The sequence below is a fragment of the Candoia aspera genome, chromosome 4 (genome assembly GCF_035149785.1).
Source record: "Candoia aspera isolate rCanAsp1 chromosome 4, rCanAsp1.hap2, whole genome shotgun sequence".
In the NCBI taxonomy this organism is placed as follows: domain Eukaryota; kingdom Metazoa; phylum Chordata; class Lepidosauria; order Squamata; family Boidae; genus Candoia; species Candoia aspera.
The window spans coordinates 64,845,230-64,863,685 of record NC_086156.1 but is presented as its reverse complement, the minus strand read 5'-3'; the positions used below and the strand labels follow the sequence as shown (position 1 = coordinate 64,863,685).

At 40.3% G+C, this 18,456-nt stretch overlaps 2 protein-coding genes across 3 annotated transcripts in view; both read left to right on the top strand.

The window, feature by feature from the left end:
• The window catches only part of SDHA (succinate dehydrogenase complex flavoprotein subunit A), a 41,095-nt gene extending 37,017 nt beyond the window's left edge, over positions 1-4,078 (top strand). Inside the window, exons 14-15 of the mRNA XM_063300307.1 lie at positions 501-614; positions 3,120-4,078. Coding sequence (XP_063156377.1) covers positions 501-614; positions 3,120-3,206 — 201 coding nt within the window. The 3' untranslated portion in view covers positions 3,207-4,078. The remainder of the gene's footprint in view (positions 1-500; positions 615-3,119) is intronic.
• An 11,353-nt stretch (positions 4,079-15,431) lies between these two features.
• Positions 15,432-18,456, top strand: part of FH (fumarate hydratase) — a 39,662-nt gene continuing 36,637 nt past the window's right edge. Inside the window, exon 1 of one of the 2 annotated variants that reach the window (XM_063300323.1) lies at positions 15,432-15,620. In XM_063300323.1, coding sequence (XP_063156393.1) covers positions 15,504-15,620 — 117 coding nt within the window. In that variant the 5' untranslated portion in view covers positions 15,432-15,503. Of the gene's footprint in view, positions 15,621-17,893; positions 17,918-18,456 lie in introns of those variants that run through there. The other variant, XM_063300324.1, reaches the window with a different exon arrangement.

Here is an 18,456-nt window from a genome sequence, read left to right as displayed (position 1 = left end):
AATCAATCTATGTTGCAAGACAACTGATGTTAACAATATTAAATATGGTGTTTCTGACATTATTTCACAGTTCAAGAAGAATATTTAACATCCATTTTTGTTAAAACTTTTCTAAGTTTCTCAGTGAAGCCAGCTTTTCTATCAGGCTGTTGACAATTGCCCAAACTGAAAGTAAATGTTTTTCCAAGCATGAAGCTTGGAGTCCTCATTACAAAGTTTACTAAGTATTTTCCTTTTAGAACTATTACCTTGAGGTCTGAGTCTTTTTCTCACAGCTTTATGATGAAATAGTGAGGAGATGGATATTTTCTAAAATATATAAGGGCTGGGTTGTTTAGATAACAGACACTTGAATTTGTATCAGTCTGAGGACCAATACTTATATTTACTATTTACTCTGTGTTAATAAAGCTAGTTATGCTATTTTGAAACATAGCCAATGATACCTGAACATGAGCTTCAAACTGCTGGTGTTCCCTCACATGTACCTTATATTCTAGGTTAGGATAGATGAATATGATTATTCTAAGCCAATCCAAGGACAGCAGAAGAAACCATTTGAGCAGCATTGGAGAAAACATACACTCTCTTATGTAGATGTGAAGACTGGGAAGGTATGGAACATCTCCTTGACTTTAATATTTATATAGCTGTATGCTACTTCTAGTAACATGTGTCTTGAAAGAGAATGATTAAAGAAATTATTAGAAACAAGAATGAATGAATGAATGAATGAATGACTTTATTGATTAGTCAATTGACCATATAAAAAAGCTGGGCATCAGCCACTATAAGATATAAAATATAATACCATAAAACAGATAAAATACAGTAAGGTAAGATAAACTATACTGTGGTAAGATAAAATACGATAAAATACTGTAGGGTAAGATAGAGATAAAATTGTAAGATAAAAATGCAAGATATAATAAAACGAGTAATAAAATACAGAAACAATGTGAGTTTAGATGAATTCATCACCTTTGCATGCCACCCCAATGTGTTCTATAAATTGTGTTCTCAGTTGGACAGCCCTAACTATAAACTTAACAGTTCTATTGACCACATAAGTATTTGTGCCCTGGAGGAAGTAACACAGTCTTTTGTTACGATCCCAGTATGTGGTTGTGTCAATTCATGTCTGAAGGTACTGAGCCCTTGCTGGGGCATATAGTTGGCAGTTAAATAGGACATGTGCAATGTCTTCTACTTCGGATGCTCCACAAACACATGTTCTCTCAGGGTAAGGCACTTGGTGGAATTGTCTGTATTTGACAATAGAATCTAGCTGCTCAGATCTTGCTCTAGTAAGAGCTATCCTATGGTATTGAGTCAGACCCATTGTCAGGTATTTTTCTATTTGAAAGGACAGTTTATTCTTAGCCAGCCACTTCAATGACCTATTGTGTGCAAGTGACTTAATGTCTGTTTGGGCGTTAACATCCAAGACTCCTTGAATATTGCCTTGGCCTGATCTCCAGCTGAAAGTAAATATTGTGGTGAAAAGCTGAGGAATGCAATAGTTTGGAGGAGTTGATTGATCCATGTGGTGGGCTGAAGTGTGCCCATCTGTTCTTCAAGGCACATTTTTGGTAGTCTGTCATGTTCCATTGGGAGAATCCTCTACCAATAGTTAAAGACTTTGATTACTGATAGACTGTAAATGGAATGGGTGCCTGCTTCAGCTCTTACTGCTGCTGCAGGTGTATTCCTGTCAGTCCCCAGAATGGTTCTGAAAAAGCATGTTTGATTTTGTTCAAGTAAGGAGGCCTTTGATAGGCCCCACAGTTCAGCACCATATGTTAGCACGGGTACAATTTTTGCCTTGTGGACCTTCAAAATGGAGAGCAGAGAGCAAGGGTGGTTGTAACTAAGTAGTTTGATTAGCATTTTAGAACTTGCTTTGGCCATTGTAGAGCTTTGCTTGTAATGATTAACCCAGGGCCCTGTATCTGTAAAAACCACCCCTAAATATGAGAGTCTGTTTTATAGGCTCCCCATCCAAGTGCCAACTGTATTTGGCCCATCTTTTCCCAAATACCACCACTTTGGATTTGGACTTGTTGATATTCAAAATGTTTGAGGCGCAGTAAGCACCAAATTTCCCCATCATTAGAAACAATAGAGAATATTCTGCTTGAAGCAAGGAGTTATTATGTCTTGCTTTTCCTTGAGGAGCTCAGAGCATCAACTATGCCTTTTTCCATCCCTCTTTTTATTTTTTGAATAGTGAGGTATCCCAGACAGAGAAGGTGAAAAGTGAAGGTCACTATGTGAACTTGTAGCTGAATTGGGTCTAGACCAGGAGTTGGCAGCCTTCTTCCACATAGGGGTCAGAGGCCATGTCTGTGAGGAGATGGGGGCTGCTCTCTCCTTCTCTGTCAGATGAATACACTGACCTTGGGAGGATTTGTAATAGAATTATAATTTTTTTTGTTTTAGGACCACTGCAGGCCAGGTGGATATACAGCTAGTCCTCATTTAACCACCATTCGTTCAGTGACTGTTTGAAGTTACAATGGCTCTGAACGAATGGTAGTTATGACCAGTCCTTGAAGTTACGGCAGTGTCCCTGTGGTCATGTGATAAAAATTGGGGCACATGGCTTTAATAGTCTCAATACTTACTTCATTTTATTTATTTATTTTTCAAATTTTGTTATTGTCCATCTCCCCCAAAAGAGGGACTCTGAGCGGTTTACAGTGTAGTAAAACTTAAATTGGTATATAGTCTGGAGAATGAAGTTTCACTGAAGGTTAAATATGACCTGAAGTTTGAGTTAAAATTTTGATATACAAGAAGTTATGCCACTTAATTTACAGAAATAGAAAACATAATTTATAATTTCAGCATGAATGTGGCAACATTTCTTTCATAGACCTGATTTCTTTCATAGAATGTTCTTCATATAGATAGATTTTAAATATTTATGGTAATAAATCATAATAAATTGTAAAATTGATATTAATCAATTTTACAATTTATTATGATTCATTATGATAAATATTTAAAATCTAAGTTGATATTATAGCATAAAATTAGAATTTTGATGAGGTAAATGAAGGCTAAAATATGCAAATAGTGCTTTATTAATGGAATGTACCCTTCTTTTTTTAAAGGTTACGCTGAATTATAGACCTGTAATTGATAAAACCCTGAATGAAGAAGATTGTGCTACAGTTCCACCAGCTATTCGCTCTTATTAGTGATTTTGATTTGACCTTTTGTTCTTTAGGAGTTTCTTAATGCACATGCAAATATACCATTTATTATGAGGCAGCTGTTATCTATTGCAGTAGATGAAAATAGCATGTTAAGTTAAATCTGTCTCATGTATTATAAAACTTAACTTTGAAACATGAGCTGTATATTGCAAAATGTTCTTGCATGCAAGTCAGTTTCTAACTTTCTCAGGACACCAGGAATCTATACATAGTTTGCATACATTAACTGAATTTTGATTCTCCTGTTCTGTAATAATTTCTAGTCTGTTATATTAAGAAAGTAAATGCAGTATGATGGAAATGAGGGGCTTTTTGTTGAAAACCAACAATGTAGAGAATAATTTAATAGACTGATTTATGCTTAAAGAAATTATTACTGCATTATAGCTTTTAGTAACCTACATTTAGTTGTAGGTTGCAGATGACAATTAGAAATGTAATGGCTGCAGCCATAACTTAGGGTTTTGTGAAATGTTACAAAATCAGATGTATTAAACTTCAAATGAGCTTTTCTTATTTGTTACAGACTCTAAAACTACTTTTTTTCCTTTTCATTTAGTGAGGTACTGAATTAAAATGGGTGTTTTTAAAAACAATTCGGGGTCATTAAGATAAATAAAAGTTAAACTGATAACTATTAAAGAGTGTTTTTGATGGACATCTGACAAGAGTCATACCTTACAGATGTGTGTAACTTTCTAACAATTGTTATCAGTGATAAAATAATTGGATTTTATTGTTAAAGTGTCTTACAAGATTTATAACTATTCTGATTTTTGACTGCATGGACATTAAATTGGCTTTATATATGTTGTAACTTTAAAAATGAACATATTAAACAGAAAAAAAATGCTTGTATTCTCAGTCTTAACTGTTGTGTGTATATTTTTAGGTTCTACAGAATAATCCTAACCTGATTTGGACTGTGCAGATAAATAGATTTCAGATTATTTCATAAAGGACAAACTGTTTGAATTGATTTCATTTATCTGTGAGGCAAACAACAGATGTCAGCAGCAGGGTGTAACTGAATGATTGAAGTCCTACCCTTTTTTACATGAAACACACATTCAAAAGGGGTGGAGCTTTGATCACTGGTCATACCTGCCATTTTGAAGTCAGTGACAGTCACTGCAGACTCCCCTGTATATGTTCTTTATTGGACATGTGCCTTAGGTGCTTTGTGCCACTGTGGTGATACAGTTCTTTTTTTGAGGCAAAAAGATTGGTTTGCCTTGATGAGGTATTTTGCATCATCTTTCAGCTTCAGCCCATCAACAATAGCTGGCAGAGGCTTCTGTGCATTCTTTCCCCATGAACAAAGCCTCTCGACTCTGGGCCTGAAAATCCAAGCACTTCTGAGGCCCTCACACACCTGACCCACACCCACACTGCATGCCTGTGCACCCTCCCCAACCACCCTCGCTCCCTCCCCCAACCCAGCAGCACCTGGGGCTTGCAACTTCCTGCTGGCTTTGCCACTGACTTGATTGTGGGAAGCCAGCAGGAAGCTGCCTTGCCTAATGGCCAGGGCATTCACTTAACAAGGGCAACCAGGACTGCCGGGATTGCAGTTGCTAAGCGATGCATTCATGTGATGTCTCACTTTACAACCGCATCACTTAGCAACCTAGATTCCAGTCCCAGTTGTTGTTAAGGGAGCCCTACCTGTACAAATTTAATACATAAAATTTCATATCAATAATTCAAAATTCTGATTATTTCAAACATTCATGATGGTGTAATTCACTTTTGTCTTTACAGAAAATATTTTTGAAATGATGCACATTTATTTATATAAATATGCTCCATTTATTCTCTAGACCAGCCTTTCTCAACCTTTTGACTCTGAAGGAACCCTTGAAATATTTTTCAGGCCTTGGGGAACCCCTGCACATTCAGGCTCAAATATAGGCCAGAAGTTACAAAATTATTATTTTCATTTCATGCGTAGGCCTGTATATGCATTAACAGTATTCTTAAAACTAAAAATAATGAAGCTTACCTCTTTGATGTGAATTTTTCTGAATTAGAAATAATTTTTTAAATAAATCATGAACTCCCAGGGAACCGCTAGTGACCTCTTGCAGAACCCTAGAAATCTATGCACCTGATGAACCTTGCAGAACTCTATGCACCTGATGAAGTTAGTTGCAGCTCACAAAAGCTTATGCCTTTTAATAAGCATTTGTTTGTCACAAAGGTGCTGCCAGACTCCTCCTAATTTTTGTTACCATAAACTAACAAGGGCATCCTACAATGCTTACTGTTAAGCATTTCTAACATTCAGCTGGAACTAGCCTTCCTGTAAGCTTAGGCCAATATTCTGTGTCTTGTGTTTAGAACAGATCTTGATGGCCTTCTGTATTCTTGAAAAATTATAATCATCCTCATTCAGATTTTTTTCCCCTTAAGGCTTAAGATGCACTGAGGGCCAGTTTGGTGTAGTGGTTTAAGGCATCAGGCTAGAAACCGGGAGACCATGAGTTCTAGTCCTGCCTTAGTCACAAAGCCAGTTGGGTGACCTTGGGCCAATCACACCCTCTCAACCCTAGGAAGGAGGCAATGGCAAACCACTTCTGAAATCTTGCCAAGAAAACTGCAGAGACTTGTCCAGGCAGCCACCAGGAGACAACACTGAGTCAAAGGCACTAAAAAACCCAAAACAAAATACAGGTAGTCCTCGACTTAATGATCACAATTGGAACTGGAATTTGGTCACAAAGCGGTGCGGCTGTAAAGTGAGGCATGTGACTGCGCCCGATTTTACGGCCTTTTTTACTGCAGTTGTTAAGTGAATCGCATGGTCATTAAGTGAATTCAGCTTTCCCCATTGATTTTGCTTGTCAGACGCTGTCTGGGAAGGTCGCAAATGGCAATTATGACCCCAAGATGCTGCAACCGTTGTAAATACATACATACTGGCTGCCAAGTGCCCGAATTTTGATCATGCAATTGCAGGGACGCTGCAATGGTTGTAAGTGTGAGGACTGGTTGTAAGTCACTTTTTTCAGTGCCATCATAACTTCAGATAGTCGCTAAATAAATGGTCATAAGTCAAGGACTACCTGTTTATGGACTATTCCTTCAGTAGCTCCTTATAAGATCTAGTTTCTAGTCTCCTGATAATTCTAATTACCCTTGTATGCATCTTTTCCAGTTCCTCTGAATCTTAAATTGTGGTGCCTAGAAGTGGTCATTACCTGAGTTGAGTCTGACCAACCCAGAATATAATCGGTTATTACTTCCTGCAATTTGGAAACTAATGTTGATACAGACCAAGACTTCAGATGCCTTTTTAGCAGTCAAGTCATCCTGCTAACTTATTTAGCTTACACTCAAGTACAGATAATCAAGATACTTTGCTCATGTCATATTTTAAGGCAAGTATTCTCCACTGTACATCTTTTGAGTTCTTTTTCCTAATCGAACTCTGCATTTGTCTGTCAAATTTCATTTTATTTTCACCCCACTTTTCTAATATATCACAATAGTTTTTCAATTTGATTCTGTCTCCTACAGTATTGAGTTTTTACTGATCAGCATTCCGTCTAAATGTTCATGAAAATTGCCAATACTGTAAAATTGTTGATGAGTAGTGAGCTAAGGACTGAATTCTGTAGCACTCTAGTTGATACATTATTTCAGTTCCATGAAGATCCATTGATAAGCACTGTTGGAGTAGTTATTATGTCAATACAATAATGTTCAAACATGAAGTTGAAACATTTCAAGCTGAAAAGTGGTTTCAAATATCTGATTTTAAAACACTGTATTATGAACTCAAAACAGGTATTTGGAAATGGAAATGGAAATGCCCAGAATGCAGCGGTTCTGAACTTAGAACAGTAAGTTTCAAACTCAAGGTGGAACATTTTAAGCTTAGAACATTTTGATTTTTAAAAGTTTTGCACACCCCGGTTCATAATATTCCCACAATCTACTGAGGAACTAACCAAAATTTTAAAAAATGTTGATGAGAGTACTAGTCTCCATTATTAAACTCATAAAAGATAGATTTCTCCTACAGTAATTTGGCCTTTTTTCACCTCCTGTATATGTCCTTTTTAACTTTTACTAAGTGTTTTGTACTGTAATACTAACTTATTCTGTCTTCCATTTTCTCCCCTTCCAGGAATTGTTTGGGATAATACTTCTATTTCCCTTTTTATGAACAGCCACCCACCCTGAGCTCCTTTTAGTGAGTTTCTCCTGTCATAATTGGTCTGACTTTACTAAAGTCTGCTTTCTTGACATCCAATGTTCACATTTAGCCTCATTCACTCCATAATCTACCATACATAGGCGGGGCCAATAAACCCTCAGGTGGGCCAGCATCCCAGATAGCTAGCACCTCAATAGGCATGGAATCAACACCTTTGCTTCCTGAGTGGAACATGCCTGATCACATGTAATCTGGGGAACCTTCCCTTTCGGCATGAGAGGACAAAATTTTAATCATTTTGGAATCCTAGCATCCAGAAGGGAAGGGGGAAGAGGAGTTTTGCTGAGCAAAATCAAAAGGAATTTCCCCAGCCTTACCCTTTCGGTTTAAGTCTTCACACACACACACAAAGTGGAAGAAGCCAACTACTTTCCATAATATAATATTGATCATATATCCCCAAATTTGGTTAAAGCAATGGGCTAGATACCAGGAGACTTGAGAGTTCTAATCCTGTTTTAGACATGAAAGCTGGCTGGGTGACCTTGGGCCAGTCACTCTTTCTCAGCCCAACTCACTTCACAGGGTTGTTGTTGTGGGGAAAATAGGAGGATGAAGGAGTATTAGGTATGTTCTCCGCCTTGAGTTATTTATAAAAATAATAAAAGTGGAACAGTAAGTTTGTTGTTTATTCATTCAGTCGCTTCCGACTCTTCATGACTTCATGGACCAGCCCACGCCAGAGCTTCCTGTCAGTCGTCAACACCCCCAACTCCCCCAGGGACTAGTCCGTCACCTCTAGAATATCATCCATCCATATTGTCCTTGGTCGGCCCCTCTTCCTTTTGCTTTCCACTCTCCCTAGCATCAGCATCTTCTCCAGGGTGTCCTGTCTTCTCATTATGTGGCCAAAGTAATTCAGTTTTGCCTTTAATATCATTCCCTCAAATGAGCAGTCTGGCTTTATTTCCTGGAGGATGGACTGGTTTGATCTTCTTGCAGTCCAAGGCACTCTCAGAATTTTCCTCCCAACACCACAGCTCCAAAGGCTCTATCTTCCTTCTCTCAGCTTTCCTTCTGGTCCAGCTCTCACAGCCATATGTTACTACGGGGAACACCATTGCTTTAACTATGCAGACCTTTGTTGTCAGTGTGATGTCTCTGCTCTTAACTATTTTATCCAGATTTGTCATGCTCTTCTCCCAAGGATTAAGCGTCTTTTGATTTCCTGACTGCAGGCAGCATCTGCAGTAATCTTTGCACCTAGAAATACAAAGTCTTTCACTGCTTCTACATTTTCTCCCTCTATTTGCCAGTTATCAATCAAGCTGGTTGCCATAATCTTGGTTTTTTTTTTGAGGTTTAGCTGCAAGCCAGCTTTTGCACTTTCTTCTTTCACCTTCATCATAAGGCTCCTCAGTTCCTCTTCGCTTTCAGCCATCAAAGTGGTATCATCTGCATATCTGAGATAGTTAATGTTTCTTCCAGCGATTTTAACTCCAGCCTTGGATTCCTCAAGCCCAGCATGTTGCATGATGTGTTCTGCATATAAGTTGAATAGGTAGGGTGAGAGTATACAGCCCTGCCGTACTCCTTTCCCAATCTTAAACCAGTCCGTTGTTCCGTGGTCTGTTCTTACTGTTGCTACTTGGTCGTTATACAGATTCCTCAGGAGGCAGACAAGACGATTTGGTATCCCCATACCGCTAAGAACTTGCCACAATTTGTTATAGTCCACACAGTCAAAGGCTTTAGAATAGTCAATAAAACAGAAATAGATGTTTTTCTGAAACTCCCTGGCTTTTCCCATTATCCAGCAGATATTGGTAATTTGGTCCCTAGTTCCTCTGCCTTTTCTAAACCCAGCTTGTGCATCTGGCAATTCTCGCTCCATGAATTGCTGAAGTCTACCTTGCAGGATCTTGAGCATTACCTTACTGGCATGTGAAATGTGCCACTGTTCGATAGTTTGAACATTCTTTAGTGTTTCCCTTTTTTGGTATGGGGATATAAGTTGATTTTTTCCAATCTGATGGCCATTCTTGTGTTTTCCGAATTTGCTGGCATATAGCATGCATTACCTTGACAGCATCACCTTGCAAGATTTTGAACAGTTCAGCTGGGATACCATCGTCTCCTGCTGCCTTGTTATTAGCAATGCTTCTTAAGGCCCATTCAACCTCACTCTTCAGGATGTCTGGCTCTAGCTCACTGACCACACCATCAAAGCTATCCCCAATATTGTTATCCTTCCTATACAGGTCTTCTGTATATCCTTGCCACCTTTTCTTGATCTCTTCTTCTTCTGTTAGGTCCTTGCCATCTTTGTTTTTCATCATGCCCATTTTTGCCTGGAATTTACCTCCAATGTTTCTAATTTTCTGGAAGAGGTCTCTTGTCCTTCCTATTCTATTGTCTTCTTCCACTTCCATGCATTGCTAGTTTAAAAATAATTCCTTATCTCTGGCTAACCTCTGGAATTTTGCATTTAATTGGGCATATCTCCCTCTATCACTGTTGCCTTTTGCTTTCCTTCTTTCTTGGGCTACTTCTAGTGTCTCAGCAGACAGCCATTTTGCCTTCTTGGTTTTCTCTTTCTTTGGGATGTATTTTGTTGCCGTCTCCTGAACAATGTCGCGAACCTCTGTCCATAGTTCTTCCGGGACCCTATCTACTAAGTCCAGTCCCTTAAATCTATTCTTCACCTCCACTGCATATTCCTTAGGAATATTAGTGAGCTCATATCTAGCTGATCTGTGGGTCTTCCCTAATCCCTTTAGTCTGATCCTAAATTGTGCAATAAGTTCGTGATCTGAACTACAGTCAGCTCCAGGCCTTGTTGCTACCGACTGTATAGATGTCCGCCACCTTTGGCTGCAAAGGATGTAGTCAATTTGATTTCGGTGTTGTCCATCTGGGGAAGTCCATGTATAAAGCTGTCTCCTAGGTAGTTGGAAGAGAGTGTTTGTTATGCAGAGTGAGTTGTCTTGGCAAAATTCTATCAGCCTATGTCCTGCTTCATTTTGTTCTCCCAGGCCATGCTTACCTGTAATTCCAGGTGTCATCTGACTGCCCACCTTAGCATTCCAGTCTCCTGTGATGAAAATAACGTCTCTTTTAGGTGTATTGTCCAGTAGGTGCTGCAGATCCTCATAGAACTGCTCTACTTCAGCTTCTTCAGCATCTGTGGTTGGGGCGTATATTTGGATCACTGTGATGTTAGATGGCTTGCCCTGAATTCGAACTGAGATCATTCTATTGTTTTTTGGATTGTATCCAAGCTCTGCTTTAGCCATTTTACTATTAATTATGAAGGCTACTCCATTTCTTCTGTGGTCCTCTTGTCCACAGTAGTAGATCTGGTGGTCATCTGATGTGAAGTGGCCCATTCCAGTCCATTTCAGTTCACTGATGCCCAAAATGTCTATCTTTAATCTTGACATCTCACCAATAACCACATCCAATTTGCCCTGGCTCATAGATCTTACATTCCAGGTTCCAATGGTGTGTTGATCCTTAGAACATCGGATTCGCCATTCACCACCAGCACCATTGGCCGCTAGCCGTCCTTTCGACTTTGAGCTAGCTGCGTCATCACCTCTGGGGCTAGTTGAACTCATCCTCTGTTCCTCCCCAGTAGCATTTTGACCATCTTCCGACCTGGGGGTCTCATCTTCCAATCTTATACCGACATACCTCTGGTTGTACTGATCCATTTAGTTTTCACAGCAACAATACTGGGGTGGGTTGCCATTACCTTCCCCAGGGATCGCATTTAGTCTGACCTCTCTGTCATGACCTTCCTGTCTTGGTTGGCCCTACATGGTTTAGCTCATGGCATCATTGAGGTGCTCAAGCTCCAGCACCACGACAAGGTAACGATCCTTTGCTGAAGTGAACAGTAAGTAAGTAAATAAATAAATAAATTCAAGCTAGTTCTGCATCAATTGTCCTGGATGGAACGCAGGAGTAGACCACACATATGCCACCTGGGCTCAACAGATATACAACTGATTGTTGACCACATCCTGAATTTCCCCAAGGCTGCTGGGATGAAAAATAAGGAAATAATCGTTACCCCATAACAAAAACATAAAATGTACCTATTACATGAAATGTTTTCCTTACTAGAGGTGGAAAAAAGGACAAAAAGGCTTTACAATTCAAGCAGGCTTTGTAATAATATGGTTGGAGAATACTGTAGGTATTACTAGGAAAATATGTAGGCAAAAAATATTCTGAACAAAATAGGCAGAAGTTCCTAATAATAGGAGTTATTTTTCCTGTACAAGATTTTGCTGTGAAACAGGTAACTACAACATTTTCTAAGTCACAAAAAACAAAAGCGACCATGTTGGTCATGCGAAAAGTTTCAGTTGATAATACACCTTCATTAGCCTAATTCCAGACTGCAAAACAGCCTGAGAGTTTTTGTTTCAAGGAGGCTTCATTAAATAAGATGGTTTAAAGAGAAATAAAAAGGAGCAAAAAGGGAAGAAATGTTGCTAGTGGTTAAGTAGGTATAGGTGAAAACCTACCATGTTCTCGTTTTTTTCCCACGGCTACCAAAAATGCCTTCAGCAAAGGCTTGAGCACCTCAATGATGCCATGAGCTAAACTGTGAAGGGCCACCCAAGACGGGAAGGTCATGACAGAGAGGTCAGACTAAATGCGATCCCTGGGGAAGGTAATGGCAACCCACCCCAGTATTCTTGCCGTGAAAACTAAATGGATCAGTACAACCAGAGGTATGTCGGTATACCATTGGAAGATGAGACCCCCAGGTCGGAAGATGGTCAAAATGCTACTGGGGAGGAACAGAGGATGAGTTCAACTAGCCCCAGAGGTGATGACGCAGCTAGCTCAAAGTCGAAAGGACGGCTAGTGGCCGACGGTGCTGGTGGTGAACGGCAAATCCGATGTTCTAAGGATCAACACACCATTGGAACCTGGAATGTAAGATCTATGAGCCAGGGCAAATTGGATGTGGTTATTGGTGAGATGTCAAGATTAAAGATAGACATTTTGGGCATCAGTGAACTGAAATGGACTGGAATGGGCCACTTCACATCAGATGACCACCAGATCTACTACTGTGGACAAGAGGACCACAGAAGAAATGGAGTAGCCTTCATAATTAATAGTAAAGTGGCTAAAGCAGAGCTTGGATACAATCCAAAAAACAATAGAATGATCTCAGTTCGAATTCAGGGCAAGCCATCTAGCATTACAGTGATCCAAATATATGCCCCAACCACAGATGCTGAAGAAGCTGAAGTAGAGCAGTTCTATGAGGATCTGCAGCACCTACTGGACAACACGCCTAAAAGAGATGTTATTTTCATCACAGGAGACTGGAATGCTAAGGTGGGCAGTCAGATGACACCTGGAATTACAGGTAAGCATGGCCTGGGAGAACAAAATGAAGCAGGACATAGGCTGATAGAATTTTGCCAAGACAACTCACTCTGCATAACAAACACTCTCTTCCGACAACCTAAGAGACGGCTTTATACATGGACTTCCCCAGATGGACAACACCGAAATCAGATTGACTACATCCTTTGCAGCCAAAGGTGGCGGACATCTATACAGTCGGTAACAACAAGGCCTGGAGCTGACTGTAGTTCAGATCACAAACTTCTTCTTGCACAATTTAGGATCAGACTAAAGAGATTAGGGAAGACCCACAGATCAGCTAGATATGAGCTCACTAATATTCCTAAGGAATATGCAGTGGAGGTGAAGAATAGATTTAAGGGACTGGACTTAGTAGATAGGGTTCCGGAAGAACTACGGACAGACGTTTGCGACATTGTTCAGGGGACAGGAGCAAAATTCATCCCAAAGAAAGAGAAAACCAAGAAGGCAAAATGGCTGTCTGCTGAGACACTAGAAGTAGCCCAAGAAAGAAGGAAAGCAAAAGGCAACAGTGATAGAGGGAGATATGCCCAATTAAATGCAAAATTCCAGAGGTTAGCCAGAAGAGATAAGGAATTATTTTTAAACAAGCAATGCGCGGAAGTGGAAGAAGACAATAGAATCGGAAGGACAAGAGACCTCTTCCAGAAAATTAGAAACATTGGAGGTAAATTCCAGGCCAAAATGGGTATGATCAAAAACAAAGATGGCAAGGACCTAACAGAAGAAGAAGAGATCAAGAAAAGGTGGCAAGAATATACGGAAGACCTGTATAGGAAGGATAACAATATCAGGGATAGCTTTGACGGTGTGGTCAGTGAGCTAGAGCCAGATATCCTGAAGAGTGAGGTTGAATGGGCCTTAAGAAGCATTGCTAATAACAAGGCAGCAGGAGATGATGGCATCCCAGCTGAACTGTTCAAAATCTTGCAAGGTGATGCTGTCAAGGTAATGCATGCTATATGCCAGCAAATTCGGAAAACACAAGAATGGCCATCAGATTGGAAAAAATCAACTTATATCCCCATACCAAAAAAGGGAAATACTAAAGAATGTTTGAAGTATCGAACAGTGGCACATTTCACATGCCAGTAAGGTAATGCTCAAGATCCTGCAAGGTAGACTTCAGCAATTCATGGAGCGAGAATTGCCAGATGCACAAGCTGGGTTTAGAAAAGGCAGAGGAACTAGGGACCAAATTGCCAATATCTGCTGGATAATGGAAAAAGCCAGGGAGTTTCAGAAAAACATCTATTTCTGTTTTATTAACTACTCTAAAGCCTTTGACTGTGTGGACCACAACAAATTGTGGCAAGTTCTTAGTGGTATGGGGATACCAAGTCATCTTGTCTGCCTCTTGAAGAATGCGTATAACGACCAAATAGCAACAGTAAGAACAGACCACGGAACTACAGACTGGTTTAAGATTGGGAAAGGGGTACGGCAGGGCTGTATACTCTCACCCTACCTATTCAACTTATATGCAGAACACATAATGCAACATGCTGGGCTTGAGGAATCCAAGGCTGGAGTTAAAATCGCTGGAGGAAACATTAACAATCTCAGATATGCAGATGATACCACTTTGATGGCTGAAAGTGAAGAGGAACTGAGGAGCCTTATGATGAAGGTGAAAGAAGAAAGTGCAAAAGCTGGCTTGCAGCTAAACCTCAAAAAAAAAACCAAGATTATGGCAACCAGCTTGATTGATAACTGGCAAATAGAGGGAGAAAATGTAGAAGCAGTGAAAGACTTTGTATTTCTAGGTGCAAAGATTACTGCAGATGCTGACTGCAGTCAGGAAATCAGAAGACGCTTAATCCTTGGGAGAAGAGCATGACAAATCTGGATAAAATAGTTAAGAGCAGAGACATCACACTGACAACAAAGGTCTGCATAGTTAAAGCAATGGTGTTCCCCGTAGTAACATATGGCTGCGAGAGCTGGACCATAAGGAAGGCTGAGAGAAGGAAGATAGATGCTTTTGAACTGTGGTGTTGGAGGAAAATTCTGAGAGTGCCTTGGACTGCCCGAAGATCAAACCAGTCCATCCTCCAGGAAATCAAGCCAGACTGCTCACTTGAGGGAATGATATTAAAGGCAAAACTGAAGTACTTTGGCCACGTAATGAGAAGACAGGACACCCTGGAGAAGATGCTGATGCTAGGGAGAGTGGAGGGCAAAAGGAAGAGGGGCCGACCAAGGGCAAGATGGATGGACGATATTCTATTGGTGACGGACTCGTCCCTGGGGGAGCTGGGGGTGTTGACGACCGACAGGAAGCTCTGGCGTGGGCTGGTCTATGAAGTCACGAAGAGTCGGAAGCGACTAAACGAATAAACAACAACAACCAAAAAGGTATTTGCTTTTTCAAAAAGGACACAACAAAAGGCATCAAACTAGCCATTGCGCAAACTCGTTTGCAAGTGAAGCATGCGCACTTGTTCAAGACTGGCGGAGGTTCACTTGATCCAGCTCTTTTCCTTGTTTTTTTTTTCCCCCCGCCCCTGTGTCCTTGGTTTATTTTCTTAGACTCCGCCCAGTTTCAGCGCCACCAGGTTTTCTTGATTCGCTTTGCGGGCCACGAAGTTTTCTCAAGTCGGGGTCTTTCTCCTATCTTTGTTTGCACTGCCATTGGCTGCTTGTACTCCGGCTGCTGGCTCCTCCTTTCAGCTATCTCCCCTTCCGCCGCCATGTATCGCACGCTACCTTCTCTCCACCGGTTTTGCTGTACGGCAAGCGCTCTCTCCCAGTTCCAAAGCGTTCGTCTGCTGCGCTGCTTCTGTAGTCAGCTCCAGCAAGGAGGAATGGTGAGCGTGTAATTCCTTGTGTTGGGAGGGGGGCGGAATAAATGCTGGACTGTGACCTTGGACAATCTCCGGGTATCCTGGCTGCCAGTGTCAGGAAAAAAAAAGAGGGAAGACGGCGAGGGCTGGAAGGAGGTTTGGACTGCACTCATTGTGGCCCTGACGAGGTTAATACGGCAGAGAGGGGTGAGGAAATGACGCCATCACGTTGAACACCTCCAAAGTGCCCCTGTTGGAAGGCCCTCGCTGTTGAAGTGGTTTCTAAAATACAAATGCGTGCTAGTTGATACTAATCAAGATACAACCCAGAAAAAATGACAGTACCATAGAGCAATAAACTAGTAAGAATATGCCGGTTGCCACATTAATCTGATAGGAACGAAAACTTAATATGCTAAATTGTGAAAGGATAGCAATTTTAACTAAGATCTCATTCTATTCAGAAGTAATCCCTATTATTTTCAATTAAGGTAAGTAGACATATGATTGCTGCAGTGCTCTAACACTGCTGCAATACTAATAGTCAGCTGAAGCCCAATTCCCACCTTCATGTACAACAAAACTCAAATTTGGCTTTGAACGCAAGTCCAAAAATGGTTTTGGAAAAAAGAACACAAATACTTTGCTCAATTTTCTTTTTTTTTTTTTGGTGTACCTATTGTTTTGCATGGACTGAGACCTTTTGCTTACTGTTTACTAGGATATTTCCCTTACTTACTAGGATTTTATTAATGCTCTCCGACATCTTTTTGACCAACCAAATTATATTTGCTATGTTATCCATTTTGTGGTGAGAATAAAAATTGCCGAAGAGCATGGAGAGGGAAGCAACTCATCTAAATCATCAGGGCAAAGACGGATTAGATAATGTTTTATAATTTTCTTAAGAGAAGTAGTTTTTTTCTGGTCCTGTTTGTGTGCTATTCCCTTAGTTTTCTCCTCCAAGAGACTTGAACGTACGGCTTCATTCCTATGAGTGAGTCGGCATGTAGGCAGTTCTGCTGGCTCTATTTATACCTTGGGAGTATCAGTGTGTGTAATGTAGCAGCTACTACTGGTCCTTGGTTCTTAGTTTTATTGCATCCCAAATGTGAACTCTAAGTCTTAGAGACTATGGCAGTTGTATCCAACAGGCAACGTGGTGGTAGCACTGTGATCAAAGCCCTGTCCCTCTGTAGATGTGTTCAGTGTTGATGCACATTCAGAAGGGGTGGGACTTCAATGCTGCAACCACCATCTTGCCTGTTTTGAGCCCAGTCTTCCGATGTTGCTGGCCTTTTGGACTCTGAGGGTTAAAAAACAAATGCCATAAATTATGACTTCATGTAAAGACTTGTACACTGTAGAAAGAAGTGGAATATTGTAAATGAGGCTTGTTAAGTCACTCAATGCAAAATCAAAACTATTGTCTTGTAAGGTTCATGGCATTGTTATCAATACACTAATGCTCAAAAATCCATGTGAAGTATGCTATTGCTCATCCAACCAAAGAGAAAACGTGGATGATGCCTTCCAGAATCAAACTGCAGATCTTTCAAAGAAGTATGACTTACTCATTCATTCATTCCATTTATATGGCTCAAACCATATATCTCAAACCAATGACTCTGGGCAGTGGGTGATATTTAATATACTTTACATCTGTTGGGGGATAAATTCTGCCAGGAGTTCTTCCAGGAAATTCCTGATTTGTCTTGATAGCTTTGTCTTTCAAAGAGTGGGAGACAGCATAAGAGGGTCAGTTTTTCTTGACATGCTATTAACCAGCAGGGGACACTTTGACAAAATAGAAGTCACTGGAACATTAGGGCATTATGTTCATGTAAAGCTGACATTTTAACGGAAACTAAAACTTTAAGAACTCCTGGTGTTAGTTTTGTCAAGGTAAGAAGCAAATAGGTTGAAACCAGTCTAGTTTACTACCATTCTATTGGACAAGATAAAACTGCTTCTGCTTAAAAGAGATAAGTCCATTGCACTGCATGGATGGGAGAAACTACTGCAGGAATTTGAACCTTGATTTCAATACAAGTATAAGAAGGACTTGCATTTGATACATAGCAGTTGTGGAAAACATAGCTACAATAAATGTAGCTATTAGAGACCTGCATCCTTGATTGGCTGTTTGTGCCTGTTCCAGTTCTAGTGTTTGCTGAGAAAAACCTTGACCCATGGAGAATTGATGAAATACCAAATAACTGGAGAACAATTGTTCTTCTGAAAAAAGAGGAAGAAAGGAAACTGCAGATTCTAAACTTGGGAGGATTCTAGAACAGATACTGATTTCTAAGATGCGTTGTGTAGGTATAATATATTTTGACAAAGCTTTTAATAGATTACCCCATAACATACTGATTAGCAACCTAATTAAATGAACATATATCCATTCAATCATGTCTGATTCTCAGAGACTGCCTAGGCAAGTTCCTGCAGTTTTCTTGGCAAGGTTTTTTGGAAGTGGTTTGCCATTGCCTTCTTCCTAGGGCTGAGAGAAAGTGACTGGTCATCCAACTGGCTTCATGCCCAAGGCAGGACTAGAACTCATGGTCTTCCGGTTTTGAGCCTGATGCCTTAACCACTACACCAAAGTGGCTCTCAAATGGATGTATAAATGACTCAAAAATCATATTCAGGTAGTGCTTACCAATGGTTTCTCAACAAACTGAAGAGAGGTATCAACTGGGAACCTGCAATATTTAGTATTGGACCTTGTACTTGTCAACAGTTTCATTAATTACTTGGATGAAGACTGAAAGGAATGCTTATCAAATTTGTAGATTACATAAAGTTGGGTGGGATATCAGTATCCTTGAAAAGTATATCAAAGGGATCCTGACAG